The following is a 19,945-nucleotide window of genomic DNA, read 5'->3' on the forward strand; positions in this document are numbered from 1 at the left end:
CCACTGTGGTTGGTCTTTGTAAAACGACTGGTCCTCATCACTGTGCACCCCCCCACTCCCCCCTCGCCCCTACACACCCTCATTTTCATAACATCTCGAATCACAATCTTACACCCATTTTCACATGCTTGACTGAGCATTAATTACTATTTAAAGTGAGCTGGAGGTGAGCTGAATGAGACCAATGTTTGCGCCTCGGGTCACGCGTTCGCGGCCGCCTCTCTTGATAACCTGGTTAAAGGGGAGGCAGCTTCCGCTGGAAAATTTGAAGAAAACGCAGCCCGATCTTTGTCATAGCAAATCAATTTCCTTAAATTTTCTGCGAGCACGGTTTCTCGTCAGAACGTTCTGCCCGTTTCTGCCAATTGCTCAAAATACTTAACACAAGTGTCTGAGTGTCAATAAAAAACAAACTACATGAAACAAAATAAAAACACAAACAAACAAGCAGGGGTGAAAACCATAATTTCATTTTTATTTTATTTTTTAAAAAAACTCAGTATGTGGAAGAGGGGAAAACTGCGAAGCTAGCACGCTGCTGTTACTTAATCCAACAATTTCAGTCAATCTTATGGAGGTCCTTTAGCCAAAACCGTTGTTCACATTGGCACGTTTCAGAGAGAGAGAATTCTTATTTTTAAAAAAAAGAAAAAAGGTTGCCACAGAATTGTAAAAATGTAAAGAGGAATTACAAGAAGTTCAGTCATACATATATTCCTGACAAAAGAGAAAAAAAAAAAAAAAGATTCATGGCTGAACATTAAATTCGCCAAATTGGGCATCTCACGGGCTGAATTTAAAGGGAGCATTCTGCCGAAAACAAGGGTTGACCATTTGTGTCTTTTTTCTTTTTCTTCTTTTCTTTCTGGTTCTGAAAAGAAAGAATTTAGGTGTCGATTTGAAAATAAAAGCGATATTAAAGCCCTTACGTTACAGTTGAGTAAGATATGAGGAGGTAGGGAACACAATGGGAAACTTCTGAAAAGACTCGCGTTTAAAAATCTTTCTACTGCATTTGCATTGTTGTTGACGTAAAAACCAGAGTGGGTGCGGCGGTTACAGCGACGGCTCTTCAGTCGGCCTCCTCCTCCTCCGACTCGGACTCTGGGTGAAGAGAGAGCACCGACACAATCAGCACAAAGTCCCGGCCCCCTGGCTGATTGGAGAGGAGAATGCAGACGGGCACGCTTACCTTCTTCGGCGTTCTTGAGCCATTCAACAAACTTCTTCATCTGCTCGAGAAAAACGCTCTTTCCTTTGGCGAGGTGGCTCTCGTTGTACCACTTCAGAATCGCCTCCTCACTTAAAACATCAGCTAAAGGAAGTAAGAAAACGTGGGAAGGAAGGTTACACGACATCATGTGGCACCTGTGGTCTCTCATCCACCATCTCCAACAATGTACCATGAAGCTGGTCTTTCTGTGCAATACTGATAAACTGACATTTCTCTCCATTGCACGACTTACTGTTTTAATTCTCATCATTTTGCACTATTTACTGCTGCATTACCTCCACTTGCACCTTTTTGTCTGTTACCTTGTATTCATTTGCCCAATACGATGGTATTTTACACCTGCATTATAATATTTTCATGTTTTATACTGAATATTCTTAACTGTTGCTCGTAATCATTTAAAGCCACCATTGTTTAAGGAGTGGCTATCCAACTTTATTGTACAAGACATGACAATACAGATGATTCTGACGCACATCTTTAGGACTGTCTTCTGACTATCACATAAATGCATTTTTTTTTATCCCCTGCCCCGCATATGTACTGGTGAAGACGGCACTTTAAAAACCTTTGTATAGCAGGACGACAATCTTCTGGAAGGACTTCATGAAGTGGATGTTGTCATAGCAGTACTCCTGGATCTTCAGTAGGAGGCTGAGTTCGGAGAGGCCTTGGGAGGTAAAAGCCTTCAACAGTGGGCTGTATTGCTGAGAGGGTCGCAAAACAAAAGAAAAAAAACATTTAATTAAAGATTAAAGATGGTAGAGAATTCCAATCGTGGAAAATTACATTTTCCTATCAAATTTACTTCCATTAAGAATACATATGAGTGCACAAGGAGGCAGGTATAGAAAATGGAAGGATGGAAAATAAATGAACCGTCTCCCTCTACAAGTTTAAAGCCAACAATTGGGTGGATTTTGTTTTAAAAATGGTCATTACACACGCCCGGTCCTTCCCCTTGCTGGATGAGTGACTGCGGCTGCCACTGAGCCAACCCCAACCCCTGCCATAATAACGGAGGTGTCACCTTTAAAAGTTTGATGGCTTGTTCCGAGACCAGCTCCTCCTTCTTGTTCCACTCCACGGAGCTCATGACGCTGTGCCAAATGAGTCCGATCATCGTCTGCTCCGTGATGTTGTTCTTTTTGATCTCCTCGCGCACGTAGATGATGATCTGCGAGACGCAACGACACAAATGCGCCACAAATTACTGGCAAAAGCAGAAAACTGTTGGCTGGCGTGCAACGCTGCCAACGTCCAAGTGTCGCTGACTCACTGCCCTCAAGTCAGCGGTCCTTCAGTTGCAAGAGGGCAGGAAAAGAAACTAGAATAATCTGGATGAAATACAACCAGAATCTTGATTCCATTGATTCCATCTGTGACAGTAATAATTTGAATTTGAGAAGAATCCAGATTTCTTCTGCTAATCTGAACACGATTACATGATGGGGTTGACTCATTAGTTTGATAGTAATAGTAAAATAGAAAAAAAAAAAGATTTTAACACTAATGTTCAGGTTACAAAGCACAATCATATGAGTTTTGTAATCATTTAATGGACATATCAAGGGAGTCACAGTTTATGAAGTTGTCCATACGGAGTGTTTCAACCTTTAACTCTGCCAGAGTGCCTCAAAACAGTAAGATTTTAGAGGGTACGCCAGCGGGTTGGTAGATTTACTGAAGCAGACAAATCCATGAAGACATGGGCAGCAAGTTTGATATAAAAGCCAGCGGTGCTGTTTCATTGTATGCTGTCGATTTTAACAACAACTCAATTTCAAACCTTTGCAGCCAAAGTTTGGGACATTTTTCCCCCAAATTGTACCCTGGCGTGCAAAAGGGAGCAGAGTGACTCACAAAGGAAGGTAAAAGGGGTAACGAGACTTACGTCTTTAAGTGGTTCTCCACGGGAAATCTGCTCCTGGAGCTCTTTCTGCAGCTCCTTCCGAGCACCTATTGACTGCTGGTTCCTGGCAAAGTCTGAAAGCTCCTTCAGCCCAGCTTCTGTGAAGTACTTGGAGAAATGCTCACAACTGCGTTTGTTGGCTGGGAACAGCTCCTGGGAAAGTGCACACATATCGAGGCAGTCAATCAGGAGCCTTTTATTTATTTATATTGAGAGTAGTGGATGCCATGATTAAGTTGAAATTAAATTTGTGTGCATCATTATGGGCTCTTCTACGCAGACAGAAAATGTAATTTTACTGCATTTTATCCTCGCAGAGCGTTAAATGTTTGAGCCTGTGTCTCACCATGAGCCTGTTGTCCATGCCAACCTTTCGGAGACTGGCAGTGACAGAGCTGATGTCCTTTTCAGAAAGCCAGGATTTGAAGAGTTTTACAGCAAAGCTGGCTGAAACACCTGAGCAAATGAAAGAGGAGGTGTCAGCTGTTGCTAACAGACCTGCCTGGATAAACTTAGGTCTCCGCCAGGCAGTCGCATAAAACAATGCTTCAGGGTAAAACCTGTACAGATTGGCAACAGCGCGATGCCTTTAATTAAAAAAAGAAGATAGAAAAGCAGTACTACAATTACTTTGCAGGCAGAAGTGCAAAAGACCCCAAAATTAAAAGGTTTCTTGGACACCAATTGCTGGTACACAAATTATGTCAACGACAGACGCTAGTCATGTTGGTACTTGTGATCCTTTGGAGGCGTGTTAAGAAATAGCGCAAAAATATGTAAAACATGCACTCAGAGTAGGTCTGTCACACAACCACTTAGCCAGCCTTCACTTTAAGAACCTCATATGCTAGACTAGGAATTTAATCATGTCAGTGCAGTACAGAATAATTGGATTTGCTTCACTGGGTGACAAGAAAAGTCTGAGTTGAACAACATATTACATGGCTGATGCACTTTTCTTTTGAGATGTTGCACATTATTAAAAAAAAAAAGTTGGTGAAAGAGTAAAAAATACTTTTCATTCAACAAAACACAAAAAGCATTCTGCAGTAAAAAAAAAAAAAAAGAAAAAAGAAAGAAAGACAAGTGCATCTACATTGCTTCTGGGAAACAGTCCAGATACCTGACTAAAATCTTTAACCATCTGTTAAAACCAATACCAACAGACAATCCTACGAGTCTGAGAAACAGGTACCTTCTTTGACAAGATTCTCATTGAAGAGGCTGCTGAGGATGGATGCAGAGAGATTGCCGTTGGCCAGCAGGATCCCTGTTAGCATGGCCAGCTTGTTGCGCTCAGACTCCGTGAAGCCCTTGAGAAACAGCAGCAGCTGTGGAAGAGCAAACTCATGAATGCAATCCTCTGGGCAGTCGAAACTGGCCATTTTTATATATATACACACTGAACTGCAATACAATGTTCAGGAACCCATCATCTTGACTTGGATATGTGCCGTTTATTCCAGTAAAGTTCACCAATGCACACCTTTTTGATCTCCTCCTCAAAACCCTTCTCCAGATATTTGTAGCGCCTGATCAGTTTGTTAAAGACCTGTAAACAAAAGAGAACAGTTTTCACAAAGCCCTCCCTATATTGTACTGCGAGTGAGCGTCCAAACCAACGATTTAATGGTGATCACCTGTGCGTACGCCTGCATGGTCTCCATGTCCTCTTGTGCTTTAAAAAGGCAGAATTCAGTGCAGGTCACGTCATCGGCCAAGGTACCACCTGGGGCTGCGCAGAGAAATTATATTTTCAATTTTGAGAAACGTATGCTTCGTAGCACAAACGCAGTCAACCATTTTTACTGAATGTAGATGGAATGAGATAAAGACAGAATTTGAAAGCTTTCCCATCACACATATGGTTACATCATCATCATCATCAAAATAATGGCAACTCTTCCCGATGCTAACATTGGATTGTCATACATAAAAAAAAAAAACGTAAGGCTGTTCAAACCACCAGATAAAAAAAAAATATTGAAATATGACAGCAACTCAATTTCATTACAATGCACATACATGTCTTTAGGCAGACAAGAGGTGCTTTGCTTTAGTTAACAAAAGAAGGCCCCTTAGGATCCCTCGATGCAACATCACGAAATCCAATATTACTGTTTCTCACCCAGCATTCCACCAGCCACCAGGATGTCAAAAAGTGTTTCGGCATAACGGCGGTAGTCAAGCTTGGCACCAGAGGCATCAAGGAACTTAGCAAGGGCTTCCAGATCAGTGCCAGTTTGGTTCAGACCTTGGATAATACTTTCCTGAAACTGGGAAGGATCAAATCTCTCCTTTTCATCTGAGGGAAAGAAAACACGTAAATGAGAGATTCTCTATTAAAATGCACGTCAATTAGTAATCAATGCGTGTCAGGTTTCAAACTTTAGCTATTTGAATGTGTGATCTGAAGCAGCATGAGTTTCAAACACTGGATGACACTCAGCTGTTCATCACATAAACACAAATGATTTCGACAAAATTTCTCAAAAGGTAAAATTTGAGTAGTTGGCCTAAAGTTTCCTACCTCTTTTTCGGGTCTTGAAGCGCTGGCCTGTTAGCGTAGGCTTCTGCTGCTTTTGATTACTCATAAAAGATACCTGTAGGCCAAGACACAGTCAATAAATAGAGGAAAGGCGAAGGGGGGGAAACCCACATATTTCCTGAATAAACGCTTGATTGCACAAAGAACAAAGCTTCACATGAAAATGAAATTGCGTATAGGTGTATCACACAATAAAACAAACCGACATTAAGAACAAAAATTGTTCACGATTACAACAGCCATTTTGCGGGTCATGTGCCTTTCCCGACCAAATGAAAGCAGCGTAGTTTTGGATTTTTAACGACTGTCTTGGACTTTCGAGATCTGCCCAGTTTGGACACAATGCTGTCTTATTTGTTTTCTCGGACGATTATCAATAATACCGTTTTTACAATGTTGTCAAAATTATATTAGTTTAGCTAACATGAAGGACAGAACAAACATTTTGAAGGGGAAAAAAAACCCTCAACGTCCGACTTGGCGTCGACTGGTTTAGCTCCCGAAGCTAACCACAGCTAGCTCTACTTAGCTTACGCCGCTTACATTCCACGGTGACACGCGGCGGCTAAACTTTAGCTTTCGCCGTTCAAGTACACAAACAGGTCTCCGTTACGTCGAAACATGCAAACGACCAAATTCTCACCGAAATCCTCTTTGCGGGCAAAAACAGTCCGTCAAACAGAAAACTATATGTGCCAAACGATATCACAATCAGAGGAAGGGGAAATATCTGGTGCGCATGCGCATTTATCCACCATTCTGGGCCGTTACATTTGTGGGGGTGTAATGTAACGGAAATGCCCTAAAAGACGCCATAAAAATATGCTCACGTACCACAAACGTGAGCACAATTTTGAAAAACCTTTTATGCGTAACCTGAAATGATGGTACGCCACCTCTTTCCATCGTGTACAGTTTGAATTGTACGAAACCACCACTTGCGACACCCCCGTTCTTAAATTCAGGGTCAATATTCTCTAGTTGGCCTGTAAATGAATTGGGAGGAAAAATGTGTCAACCAATGGCCTCAACCGCCAAATCTGTTACGGGATCAGTTTCCTAACTCTCTTTCGCAACACACACTTGAACAGACATGGCCGAAATGCCTGAGAGTAGCCCCACCACCCAACAATAGGCCACCGAAGCGTTGCGATCCAGCATCAAGACACAGGAGGGAGGTGTTGTGCTGTTGTGTTGCTCTATGCTGAGCGTGACATGAGGGAAGCTGAAGTTAGCGTTTACATTTCGTATATAGAAAACAACAACAACAACAACAACAACAAGTCGTTGATTTTGCCCCACTCTTGAGAAAAAAAAGTTAAGGCATTACACGTCTTAACTTTGGTTAGCTCAATTTGCCCATGTAATCTCATGTCAGTATTTCAAAGAGAATGTAAAACGTAAAAAATGAAGCCAGACTACTCCGTCATTCTGCTATGTTAAATGATGAGGGGGTGGGGGGGAGCCATGTGAAACAAGGGTCCATTTGAAACGGGGCCATGTGTTAAATCATTTAGCTTCAAATGATCGCCAGAGTGGCAGAGCCACACATTAAAAAAAATAAATAAAAAAAAAAACCAAAAAAACCAACACACTTGTGTACGATCACAATGAAAAGTGCGTTGTTCCTGGGAGAGAGGGGAGGAAATAAGGAGGCGCAAATAAATAACACAAGTGTGATTCCTCTGACAACATCTGAAGGCAGCACAGCCCCACCTCCCCCCAGGGCTGGAGGTGATTAGGAGAGGCTGCTGCCGCTGCTGCTGCTGCTGCTGGACTATCCCACCCAGCTCCGGCCACTCCCTACGCCCGCCCGCCCGCCCGGCGGACCCTGCGCTCTCAAGTCCATCCCGAGCTCCAATTCAAAAAGTGCTGAGGTCCGGATGAGAGCCACGTCCAGCAGCAGCCTCATCCAGCGGCGGTACACACCAACTCAAACCAGAGAAGGGGCTTCTTCCATTGGAGCCGCTCCACACTCGGAGAACCTCCTGCGGGATCCTACTTTTTTGTCCGCTGATTATTATTTTTTTTTTTTGATTTTTTTTTTTGATTTTTTTTTTTTTTTCTTAAGCGGTGGGATTGTAGGTCGAGTGGGAGCAACTCGAGCGGAGATAAAGAGGCAAGTTTAGTTTTTGTTCTTTATTTCTTTCTGACTTTGCTCTTGGCTTGGTGTTGAACATGCAGGAGGAACTCTGCGACTCCTTTGTTATCGTGCGGGTCATGCGTGTTGCAGCCGCTGCAACTTTGCTCCAAACTAAACTTCGCGCAGCGCCTGAAGACCGTCAGACTCATTCATTCCTCGTCTCCTCCTTCGGTTCTGGAGCTGGGGGGGTTGTTTGACTGTTGATCTCTCTCGTCTCTTTGTGAACTTGTCGTGAGAATGGAAAAGTTGAGTGTCTTGTTGATTTTCAGCGCTGCGGTTGCACCAGATTCATGCCGAGATCCAGGCTGATTCATCAGCGCTGATAAAGCGGTGTGATCTCTAATTGCCTACATCTGCTGCTTGCGACTGAAAGACTAAAGCTTGGCTCAAACCACCGCAGATCCCGGGAAGTAGTCACTTGCAGATGTGTCGCTTCTCAGTCGTCATTGGGGAGTTCACGAGTTTTTTTTTTTTTTTTTTTTTTTTTGAGGTGGCAGCTGTCATCAAAACGAGGTTTATTCAGCAGTTGGAGTATCAGATTCGTGACATCACACAGCTCTACCAGTGATTGAATGTAAACTTGTTTTTTCATACAATTGACTCATTTTTTTTTGTACAGATGAGTCCTCACCCATACTTTAGGATCAGGTAATGCCAAATGATATCTTCACATTATGTCAGCTGTAATCTGAGGATTCGTAGCATACAGCAAGAGAAGATCAGTGTCTGCCCTTAAAGTGGATAACCCGTCAGAGGGTGGGTTTATCCTCCGGTTTGCTTCAGGTTTTTGGAGATCTTAATGCCGCTGGCGGGAATAAATTACTGCTCGGCGTGAACCGCATGAATAAAACTATTCACCTCGCCAAAAAACATCCCAAAGTTCCTTGAGTTGACCTGCTTTCCCTCTGCTGGGGTTTCCCTAAGGGAATGCAGCTTGGAACTAATCAAATCAAACAAGCTGAGAGAGAGAGAAACCTTGTGGGAAGAAGTAGGAAAAAAGTCGACATCATAATATGAAAATGCACTCATGTTCCATTGGTTAAAAATAGACTAAACTGAATGAAGCCACGGCAGTGGAAATTTTACAAATCCACCGTCCTGTTGTATTTTGAATGGTCTGGTTGGTCTCTTTTTGATGTCGTAATGTACACTCCTACTTCTGAATACTCCCAACTCCTTATACTGTGCATTCTTGAACTTTGAAACCTCATCAGGATCAGATAAGGACTTTTAAAAAGAAAAAGAGAGCGAGAGAGAAAAAGGAGCGTGTCTCTCTTTGTGGTTTTCTGCAAATATGTCCTGCCTCTATTGGCCAGAGTCTGAGTTGGGAAACCAGATGGGAACTTTATTACCCCGACTGATCAAACAAACAGTGATGTAAGCTGTGAAAGGTAGTCAGAGCGGCCAGATTGGGGGTGGGAAAATAAAGAGGAAAAGTACCCACCGTTTAGCTCAGACTTGGAGGACAGCAGCATGTGTGACTGTTGGCGACTCTGGAAGTCAATGTGAGCTTGTCAGCCAGACACACTTTCACTTGCATCAGTGTTTTAAAACCAGAACGTGCCAAGAATCTCTTCATATGCTCTAATGAGATGCTGCGGTCTAGTGCAGTTTGTGCGCGTGCACGAGTTTGTGTGTGTCCAGAAGACCAAAGTCCCCCTAGCTAGTGCCATGGTGATGAATAGTGTCTGCTCCTGTTGGCCCGAGCAGCTTAGTGTTGTGGGGCATGTGCCTTTCACCAATAGAGATGTACTGTACTGTGGTTCACATGTGGAGTTCCATTGATTGGACCATCAAAGTTCTAACTTCAACTATGGAGAAACTTAATTATTTGTCTCGCTATTTATTTTGCTACACACTGAAACGGTCTTCAACTCCAGCATCCAAGTGAAAATCCTTCCTCAGGTTGTTTTAAGTTGGAACGTTTTCCAATCACCGGACCGAACAGTAGGTCATTTTTATGAGGAAGAGCTGCAGAGAGAAATACCACACACTTGGATTCAGCTCAGCGCTGATTGTTTTACAAGTCTAGCGTAGCTGTTTTCTCCATTCACGTATTTGGAGACCAAGTGGTGGCGCGCCCGCTGTGCTGATGATGCTGAAACTGAGGATTTTATAGACTGGGGCGAGGCAGCATTGGTAGCGTTGCAGGCTTCCAGAGCGCTCTTTTATTTGATTGATGGTAATAGAGTGGAGGCTTGAGCGTATTAATTATAGAGCGTGCAGAGTGGGATGCCTTCCAGTGCCACCCCGATCACCTTGGAACATCCCGTTCAGGCGAAAAGCACCATGGCTTCTGTCGAGGGCAACGTGGCAGGCAGTGAAACCCCAGAGTCTCTTTTGGTTTTCTGTTAGTTTTAAATGTGGCGGCAATCAGAAGGAGCAGGGTCTTCTGCCTAATGTGCAATCGCTGGCTCATCCTGGCTGGGCAGAGTGGCACTGTTGTACTCATTGTATCATCAGTAAGGAGGCCTCACAACCATTGCACAGATAATGAAGATAAACAATAAAACCACCATGTGGTGTTAATGTTTAAGCATTATTATGCATATGTAAAGTCAAAACGATGTACAGCATTTTGAGAATAGTCATTATATGTTTTGTTAATAGCGCCATTAAGCAGATGACTGGCATTTTTAAAGTTCCATAAAAGCCGTTTCCAATCCAAACTTTATGGTTCTGACTTTTCATAATCACGGAGGAGTTTCAAAATTTATTGCAAATGAAAAGTTATTAAATGATTGGAAATGTGTGTGGGTGTGATTCAAAGTAGCAGACGGGATTACCATTAAATGGAAAGTGGCTGTTGCGTTCTGATGTTTCTCAGTAGTGAGGGAAATAAAAAAAACTTCTGTGCAAACTTTTGCAAGTTTGATTGTTGATGAATAGAAATCTTTCTGATGGATTGATTCCTGATCAGGCAGGATCCCTTTGCTCGCCATGAGAGTTGTGTTTCCCATTGCCTCTAAAGTGAAAATTCACAAGACGACACTCATCCTTGTCAGCTGTCCAGTTTCGACGGGCTTTCTGTAAAGGTTTTGTATGCTCAGTGGATTAATTAGAGTCCGGTTGCCAGATCCTTTTTATGTTATTTTGATTTTGTGCCCAACAGGCCTTGCCCATCTAATACTCCCACCGTCTACGTGCTTGTTTGAGCGGCCGTTGTAAATAAAAGCCCAGTGTTTGTTTGAATTGCAGGTTTATGTTTAACCAGGCTGGACAGTTGTGTGCCATCAGACGTCATTTGACTGGCAAATGTGTGCATAAGAGGCCGAGTGCAGTGTGTGTGTGTGTGTGTGTGTGTGTGTGTGTGTGTGTGTGTGTGTGTGTGTGTGTGTGTGTGTGTGTGTGTGTGTGTGTGTGTGTGTGTGTGTGTGTGTGGCACTTCACCTGCCACTGCTCTTTGCACCTGGAGCAGCGTTGAGGACCTCCAGGTCACGTCATTCAGACGGCAGCCTGCCCTTGGTCGTCTCGGCCCAGTCCCGGTCCCAGCGCTAGCCCCAGTCAGTTGGCACAGTCCCCAGATCTGTTTTTTTTTTTAGGGGCAAGTTTTAAATCGCTGCCGTTGCCAAGAGCCAGCAATGTTGTGGCTCTGCTCTCCTGTGACAAGGCCACACTGGTCTGGTGAGGTGGGGGGGTGGGGGGGGGGTTACAGACTATTACGCTGCATAATAGATTTTCATTATCGTCTGTTTGCACATAGCCACGCCGCTGTGTTCTCAAACAGCCGCTCCCCAAGGTAGAGTGACGCCAATCATCTCCGCGTTTGTTCACACAGAAATGTGTACGTTTTCTCTTCGACGTCATTGTCTTAACGTCATTGTTTATCGCCGACCCGTGATCAAAATTATTAACAATTAAAATGGTCATAAATAAGTCTGAGCCAGTTTTAGGGAAGTAAAGTATATATATTTTGAAGTCAGTCAACTCACTGTTGGCGTCACCGTTTGTAAGGTCAGCGAGACCGGAGCCACTGTTGACTCCTGGTGCAGTGACTTTTCGTCCCAGGATGAAAGAGCGCGCAGCCAGAGCCCTCAGCCTAGTAAATAATACATATATTATATGCGACGCTGTTTTTTTCTTGTGGCTTGCTCATGCAGGCAGAAAATGTAGGTCAGTGTCGGAAGGCAGGAAGCAGAGCAGGTTTTATAATATTGTCGGTGACATGCTTTGAAATCCCACCACGAGCAACCCACCACCCGTGGCTGGCAGACTTTTAATGATGTAAACCTTTCACTTTTGTTCGTACCTTCCCCTCCACACACACACACACCACCATGACCATCACCACTGCTGTCAAGCAACTTTGGAATAGGGCACTTTAATCCGCAGGAAATACTGTTAGCGCTCAAATTTTAGATTTAATTCTGTGACTCGTGCGCGTGTCGTCATCATCATCATCCAAAGATGGAAAAAAAGGGAGTGGGTCCGGTCACCTTCAGCAGCAGCTTCAGACACTCGGGGGGGGGGGGGATTTCACTTGAGCCGGTCGGGGGGGAAACAGCTGCTGCTTAGTGCCGGTGAGGCTCTTAAAAGCTGGAAAATAGACACAAGATGTTTCTCTCCCCCCCCCCCCCATTGTTCTTCCACGTGTTACCATGGCAGCTCCGAATGCTCTCGACCCGCTGACTCAGCATTCAGTGCAACAGACTTGGACCGTGTGCCAAGCGAGTACTGTGCCAGTCACGGTGAAGGCGACACACATGCAGCCGTGGACAGATTTGAGTCCCCCCCCGCCCCATCACCCACTCTGGAGATTTAGATCTGAGATTAATAACAGCCAGAGCATGTGGGGACATGTGACACTCGACCACTAAACATGCATCGGACAGATTCCATCAATCTCCCTGATGCACTTTGCATCAGGGAGATTGATGAAGCTGAATGCTTCTAATCCACTTTCTCAGAGTAATTTGGCAAAAGGTCACATTGAGGTCGTTTCGATGCAGAGAGAGAAAGTGACCGTATTTTCCCGAGGAATCCGAGTCACGGTGACAGCTACTTGTTTTTTGTCATTTTTTGTGCCCCTGTTTTTGCAACTCACCAGCAACAGAAGATAATCCCCGGCTGGGTATTAATCATTGCTGTCAGGTTTTTCTCCATTGTCCCCCTTCGGATCGAGCTGGCAAGCAGGAAGCGACTATCATTAATGGGATTTTGTCATTGCTGCTGCCTAGAAGCCGCCACCAAATCTGGGGTAGTGGGTTATCAGCAGAGGAGCTCAGGGCTGCTGACATCCATGCTACAGACAGATGCAGTATGTCGCTGGTCAGCGCCATGCAGGCACTTGGGCCACATCGACTCGCCGTGCCCCCCCACCCCCTCCCCCCAGGTCACTGACAGGCTTCAGCATCTGTTTTCACCCACTATGCAGGAGATAGTGCTAGTCAGCTGCTGCTGTGTTGCAGTTGCAGCGGCCAGTATTGATCGCACAAGGCTAATGCATGCATTATCCTGTCCTCAGGATGCTCCATTGACTGTTAACAGTCAATTCTAATGGTATTTGTGTGTGGTAAAACATTAGATCGAGTGGAAATAAATTTAATTTTAAAGTTTCCCTCATGGGGATTCACAGTTTTGATCATGACATCCTCAAGCCCAGAGATGGGTAAATTGCTGGGGAAAGATATCACGCTCAGAATTAATTTGAATTCACACCTCATCTCAAGTATAGCCAAAGCAGCATTGTTGGGCCCTGAAGGGAAAGGAAAAAAAAACAACCTAGGAAGAGATTACAAAGCTAAGGATGCTGGGTTTAGTCCCACAGGGAGGGAGATTCTCTTCAAAGTCAGATTTGTCCTCAAGTTGTTCAGACAACCAAAGCCAGCTGGTAGCTTGAGAAGTTGCCAATTGACACGTTTTGACCTTATGCTGTTTGCTAGTGTGTGCAAACCAGTGTGTATTTGGAATGTGTCTTAAAAAGAGGAGAAAGGGAAAAGAACATATCTTTTCCTCTTTATACTCTTAGAATTTAGAAGTTGGTGTCTTAAATTGCAGAAGAAATTCAGTCATTGCTTTCTGCCGCCCATCTGGTTCCAGCAGACCTTATTTTTTCCCTCCAAGAAGCTTGTTTTCATGCTGTGCAAGTGAGCCCTTTTAGAAATTGAGCTCTGTCTCCTATGGAGAGCCGCACAACCTCTTTATTAGCCAATAACGTCAGGCCCTGCAGGCGAACAGAAGCCAGGGGAAGAAAGTAAAGACTCGGAAGAAGTCTTGTTTTTTTTTTTTTTTTTGGTTTCCTCAGGAATGTCTTGTTACTCCTGAGAGCAGATTCGGCACACGGTAAAGACTGGTGTTCATATGTTTGAGTTTTAAAGTAGCGTTATGGAGTTTTTATAATTCAAAGTTATTGCTTCAAAAGTATTGTTAGAACAAATTGACTTGTATGGGAGAGAATTCATCTCCTGGCACTGACACGGTGAGTCCGGCTGGCCTGTTTTAACACTAGATAAGTTTTTGATGGCCTGCCCAGCACCCTGTCTCAGCATATTGCCCGGCCTGCTACTCTTCCTCATTTTCTTGCCTCCTCCAACAGCGTTGTTGTCATCTTCGCTTCTTTTTTTTTTGCTCCCCCGTCATTCTGAGGCACTGTCTCAAGCCAGCTAGCTTCTCATAGCCGGGCGAAGGCTGCGAGAGAGACTGCTTGGCAGGCAACAACAGTGACACAGTCCTATTGCCAGACGAGCCACTGTGCACTTTATCAGTGTCAGCCAGGGTGCCTTTCCCACTGTTACAAGTCAACGAGTCATAAAAGTGATTTTCAAACCGTAATTTTATGGTAGAAAAACTCCATAGGTTTGATTTTTTTTTTTCCTTTTCCAGATCATAAATGTCACGTCCCTTTTTAATTCATCTGTGCGTGAAACGTGAAGTCAAAGCCCACAGAATTAATCCGCATCAAATGGTCGGATGTAATTATCTTGAGGGGGATAAAAAACAACAAAAGGAAAGCTAGTTCCATGGCGGTCTCTATGTTTTTTTTTTTTAGGTCCTCCTGCTTTCTATCAGTGAAACGCATGTATGAAACGTGCATTTTTACTGTTTTAATGTGTCTTTTTATTGATGTATCTCCATGTGATTCCAGTTATGCAGCTAGAAGGCGAACAATGGATCTTTGCGTGGCCTCTACTGTCTATCACAACAGCACGCCCTGGGTTTTTAGCCGAGCAAAGCCCTGTATCAGGGCCCTGAATGTTGCCGAGGCCCCTCTTTTATCCGCCGCTCCATAGCATTGGGATTACTCTCCCAAAGGAGGTGGAAGGCAACGCTGGCCTGAAAAACTGCCGTCCCCAGCAATGTCTTTGTCGCGGTGCACTGCAGCACATATCCTTTACCGGGTGCAAATATTATGTTGCTGCAACAAGCAAGGGAGCATGACCGGCAGAGGAAAAAAAGCCAATGAAAAGTTTACTGTTTAGGGCGACTTCTTTGATGTAAATGAAACCCTGAAACAGGACCAGATTCCAGCTGTGCGTGGGGGGAAAAAAATAAAAACACACAAAAAGCCCCGGAGGTCAAGGGCAAAGTTCCTCCGGTTATGTAATGGAGCTGTGGGACGTTCATGTGCGCGGCAGGAGTGCGAGGGTGAGTGGCCAATGGAGGGGCCCCGCTCCTCACTTGGAGTCGGACCAACACTGTACAAACATGCACACCCCAGAGTTTATTTACATCGGCTAAATATAGGACTGTTTATTTTCTGCTCGGACATTGCTTCTTCAAAAAATAATCAGCCGACGAGACAACTATGCCCTGAAACATGAAGAACTGTCGGCAGTCACTTCTAGAAATATAGAGGTTGTAAATCAATGGTTGTTTTTAGAATAATTGAAAAGTTTTTTTCTGCCATACCTTTTAAGCATTGGTTAGTTCACAAGTCACAAATTTCTGTTGCATTTTCATTTTTTTTTCCTTTCTTTGTTTGTTTACATTGTCTTGGAACATGTGCCACTCGCTGGAACTCGTTCAAAACAAACTGTGGGTGAATCAGTTTGTTTACACCTGGAGGATATTTTAAATCATCCCACCGTACAGAGCTTTGCCTACTTGGAAAGGTGTGAATCAGGCGGCTCGATCGTCTGTGGAGGTCACGGTGCAAACAAAGGCGCACCCACACAACAACCACAACTCTTTCATAACTCTTGTAAAATAAGCACTTGCAGTTTGTATGACTTTTTTTTTTTGCAATTTATGTGATGTATTGTCTTCCTTTCTCTCCATCTCTTCCAAAGGGGGGGGCATCTACAGTCAAGATGGAGGTGAAGACGTCACTTCTAGACAACATGATCGGGGTGGGCGACATGGTCCTCCTGGAACCCCTGTCTGAAGACTCATTCCTGGAGAACCTGAAGAACCGCTTCGATCACAATGAGATCTACGTGAGTCTCCACAAGTCTTCCCCGTGTGTTTGTCTGACTGGCTCCGAGTCGAGCGGCTGTCTGAGACTCTCGCTCTCCAAGGCTTCTGTTCATGACTTTTTAATTGAGACACTCACCATCATTTTCTCAGCTCCACCGCCGTCGCATTCCTCAGCTCCTTTCCGCTTTAACTAAAGCGGTCACAATAACCGGCCTATCAGTAAATCATTTCACAAATCTATGGGCCTTTTTAAATTTGGAATGACCTCTTGGGAAGGGAGGAGGAGGAGAAGAAGAAGAAGTCTGTCAAAACGATGGTGCCAAGTGGTTTTTCTTTGTGGCTGCTGGGCTGCTCCCCCAGAGATGATTTCAGCCCTGCTCTGGTTTCTCTTGGCTCACGGGGCTCCGGCCCCAAAAGGGATGATGTCACCTCAAAAGCAATAATTGACTTTAGTGGCACACCAGATATTTTGTTGAGATACAGCCCAAATCCTGCTGAGGCACTGGAATGATGTCTACCGTTTCAGATGCCCTCAATTTCCTGTCCCAAACTCTAAGCGGAGAGCTTTTCATTTCTGCGGGGTGCCGACCTAAATGCTGGGTTTCCACTCAGACATGGAGACAAAAGCCACTGCTGCTTCTGCTGCCACGGTTTTAATTTTGAATTGAATAACTGTAAAGTGAAGGCAAAGATGGCAAAGGTGAAGCGTTTCTCAGTCCACGATGGTTGAGCTGCACCTCAAGACGGATGATGGGCAACTTCTGCAGTCTGTACTTATCCGATAAATCTGTGCCGCACAACCCTGGCAATGTATGAATTTGTTTTTTCCACACGTGTGTCATCTTTCATTACAAACGACCCCAACCTCCCTCCCCCCAACCCAAACTATCATATGACAGTTTGCAGCAGCAGCAGTAGCAGAATCACGGCTTTGTTTTCCAGAGGGATGCCACTTCCTGTGTTCCAATATAAAAATCAAAGAGATTAGAAATAGCTTCTTCCAACTGCCGACCCTTTGATTTTACGCCATATTTATGTGACTTAGAAAAAAAAAACTGCGATAGATCCTGGTGTCGCAGCAGTTTAGTCCAACACATGGCATCACTGCTAATCCAATCTAAATGTTTCAACTTAACTAAAAAGTGACTTTTTCATTTTTAAAATATTCTCTTTCTTTATTTAAATCTTATTGTAAAAGGTGCTTAAAGCTCTAGTAAGCATGCCTAACTACAGACTCGCCTCCGGTTCAGGTGGCTGAAGGTCGTTTCTGTACAAATGAAAAAAAAACTTTACACGTTTGGAGTCTGTTATGAGTCTGATGCAAGAGAAAATTCACCAAATTATCAGGAAATCTATTTTATTTAACATCTGTAAAAAGTGCTCTGTGCATTTGGTCAAGAGAAGCCTCTCATTTACACATGACACTTTGTTTACATTGTGCACACTCTTTCCCTTTGTGCCTGCCCAGTGCACTTGAAAAGGCCTCAATTTGCCTGCAGTGGGCTTTTGAATCGGAGGCCGTGGGAGGCTGCGGCGTTGCCACAGGGAAGGCCGTGCTCCACTCTTGTCAGAGTGCGTTATGCAACAGCCATTACTGTGGACGCCGGAGGAAAAAACGTTTGGGGTGGACGTTTGAAAGTGCTTTCTGCGCTTTGTTTTGAGCGTGGGAGGGCGATTGCGCCGCCGATGGCTGGTTACATTCCCCCCTCAGAAATATCTGACAAGTGTCTGTCGAGCAGCACCAGTGTGAACATTACATAAAGGTGTTATTTTTTTTTTTCTCTCTCTCTGCAACTGAGAGTTTGAAACTCTGCTGCTGCTGATGTCCAGCAGATTGCGCATGTTAATTCTGAGCTATCGACCAAAGCTTTGGTCGATTAGATTGTTTGTTTGATTTTTTTTTTTTTAATGGTAAAACATATCAATAGCTTTTTCTGCTAGGCATCGATATCACAACATACATGCACCAGTGCAGACACACACTGAAACCCTCCCTTCAGCGCCTCGACCTCTCTGCCATCTTCGTTGTTATTGCGTGTTTTCGAACTGCACTGCAGGCGTGAATCAACAATATATTATTCATACCCGAGACAAGCAGGCAGCATTAGAACTTCTCTCTAAACTCTCGGTTTTTATCAGCGAATGGGCGAAAGTGTGTTATCGGAAGCGGCGCTAACAACATTGACCTCGTGTCTTCCTCCCTCCAGACGTACATCGGCAGCGTGGTGATCTCCATGAACCCCTACAGGTCCCTGCCCATCTACACGCCAGATAAAGTGGAGGAGTACCGCAACAGGAACTTCTACGAACTCAGTCCACACATGTGAGTCCACCTCCTGCACACCCCTCAACCTCTCAGACCCTTAAAGGCAGACAGTGAGCTTTCAAATGCATCGGTTGTACAAGTGGGAACTCCAGTGCCAGGAGATGGGGACTTTTTTTTTTCCTGATAGAGTATTTCTTGATGATACACTTCTTTTTCTTTCTTTTGCAAACCCCTGCTGGGCTTATCAGCTTTGACCCAGTCAACACAGAGCAGGGTTGTGGGAGGGGTGGGCTGAGATCACAGAGACCCCAGCCCTCGTGTGAAGCGCCATTCTTGTGGCTCGTGTCGGCCACTCGGCATTTTGGCGCACCATCTGTCCACCGGCGGCACAGAGTGAGGCTGCCAAGACAAAACAAAAGCCCGCCATTGGTCAATTAGCCCACCGGGTCTCCAGGCTGCACTGAGAGGGCTCTTGTCCCAGGGGCAGACCGAGTCACTGCAAACCAACCTAAAGAATCGCTCCGCTTGTTTTGACCCTGTTTGTTTCGCTCCATCATTTGTATATGAGTTGCACTGGTTTACGTCAGCAGAATGGCTTCTTGTGGCCAGCATCTTGCTGGCCATCAATCATGTTAGTATCCTGACGTAGAGACGCGAGGACATACCCCAAACAAATGAAAGAGGAGCTCTAACAGGCCTGGTTTGTGTTCCCAGCAGCTACCGGACGGATCAGCATTTTAATAAATACTTTACAAAGAGAGCTGGGACACATTAATCATGCGGGAAATGCACATTTTGGGGGGAAATTATGAGACGTTTCCATTTGGCTTTGGTTTTGCATTTTAATAAATGGCCTGCGCTCAAACAATACGTTGGATGGTCGCCAAGGGGCAGAGAATAAATTGGTAACCATTTGTCAAAATCTTTACGTGATCATTTTCGTAACAACTCAGAGGGGGGAGTAAAAACAAAGAAGCACAGGGATTTTGTGAACATTTGCATGATTGTAATGACTACTCTGCCTGACAATAATAAAGTGTCCTCACTGGCTTATGATTTAATGCAAAGTTCCACCAAGGTGATGGAAAGGTACATGCGGATAATTTATTTGAACTGTTTTGCATGATACTTTTTTCCCCCCAGAAGTCTATGCAGGTTAAAAGTAGTGTTGCTGACCAAAGTCAGGATGGAGACGTCTCCATTCAGATCTGAGATTTTGAACTGGGTTTTGAACTACCCCATTGATAGCAGATTGATGAGGTCACATGTTAAAAAGAACATTCTCTCTGTGTTTACTGAAATGTGCATGCTGTAAACCTATTAATATCAACTTACTCCCAGTCTTAAGTAAAGGAGATTAGGCCCAGTTTAATAGGACGTGCTGTGGGTCTAAAAAGTCCCAGTCAGTGGCAGAATGTTTCGACACGCTACATACACTGATCTTAATCCTCCGGCCGGCCATCTGGAGGAGGCTTTGTGGCTTTGCA

The 19,945-nt window shown here is 44.4% G+C and overlaps 2 protein-coding genes across 5 annotated transcripts in view; one reads left to right on the top strand and one right to left on the bottom strand.

Moving 5' to 3' along the window:
* Positions 1 to 454: 454 nt before the first annotated feature.
* On the bottom strand, positions 455 to 6,475 carry LOC142897498 (eIF5-mimic protein 2-A). Its single transcript, XM_076039890.1, has 12 exons — positions 6,338 to 6,475; positions 5,677 to 5,749; positions 5,275 to 5,451; positions 4,787 to 4,881; positions 4,633 to 4,698; positions 4,342 to 4,477; positions 3,493 to 3,602; positions 3,129 to 3,299; positions 2,265 to 2,411; positions 1,803 to 1,941; positions 1,193 to 1,315; positions 455 to 1,104 (listed from the first exon to the last, which is right to left on the bottom strand). Exons 2-12 carry the CDS (start codon positions 5,738 to 5,740, stop codon positions 1,073 to 1,075), a joined length of 1,260 nt encoding a protein of 419 aa, XP_075896005.1. The 5' UTR covers positions 5,741 to 5,749; positions 6,338 to 6,475; the 3' UTR covers positions 455 to 1,072.
* A 1,007-nt stretch (positions 6,476 to 7,482) lies between these two features.
* myo1b (myosin IB) overlaps positions 7,483 to 19,945 on the top strand; it is a 55,363-nt gene continuing 42,900 nt past the window's right edge. For 2 of the 4 annotated variants that reach the window (XM_076039703.1, XM_076039704.1), the window contains exons 1-3: positions 7,486 to 7,813; positions 16,066 to 16,212; positions 18,400 to 18,515. In XM_076039703.1, the coding sequence (XP_075895818.1) occupies positions 16,087 to 16,212; positions 18,400 to 18,515 (242 nt within the window). In that variant the 5' untranslated portion in view covers positions 7,486 to 7,813; positions 16,066 to 16,086. Of the gene's footprint in view, positions 7,814 to 16,065; positions 16,213 to 18,399; positions 18,516 to 19,945 lie in introns of all 4 variants that reach the window. The other 2 variants (XM_076039701.1, XM_076039702.1) reach the window with 2 other exon arrangements.

This window comes from Nelusetta ayraudi, unplaced genomic scaffold (assembly GCF_046127955.1).
Source record: "Nelusetta ayraudi isolate G7.1 ecotype Tasmania unplaced genomic scaffold, CSIRO-AGI_Nayr_v1 ptg000060l, whole genome shotgun sequence".
Taxonomy (NCBI): Eukaryota; Metazoa; Chordata; class Actinopteri; order Tetraodontiformes; family Monacanthidae; genus Nelusetta; species Nelusetta ayraudi.

What these genes read in the sequence shown, in the direction of transcription:
- LOC142897498 (XM_076039890.1), bottom strand. Translation starts at nt 5,740, where the DNA reads ATGAGTAATCAAAAGCAGCAGAAGCCTACGCTAACAGGCCAGCGCTTC. An exon ending in TTGAGGAGGAGATCAAAAAG is followed by an intron (nt 4,478 to 4,632) that starts GTGTGCATTGGT and finishes GCTCTTCCACAG; the next exon opens with CTGCTGCTGTTTCTCAAGGG. An exon ending in TGAGAATCTTGTCAAAGAAG is followed by an intron (nt 3,603 to 4,341) that starts GTACCTGTTTCT and finishes TCATTTGCTCAG; the next exon opens with GTGTTTCAGCCAGCTTTGCT.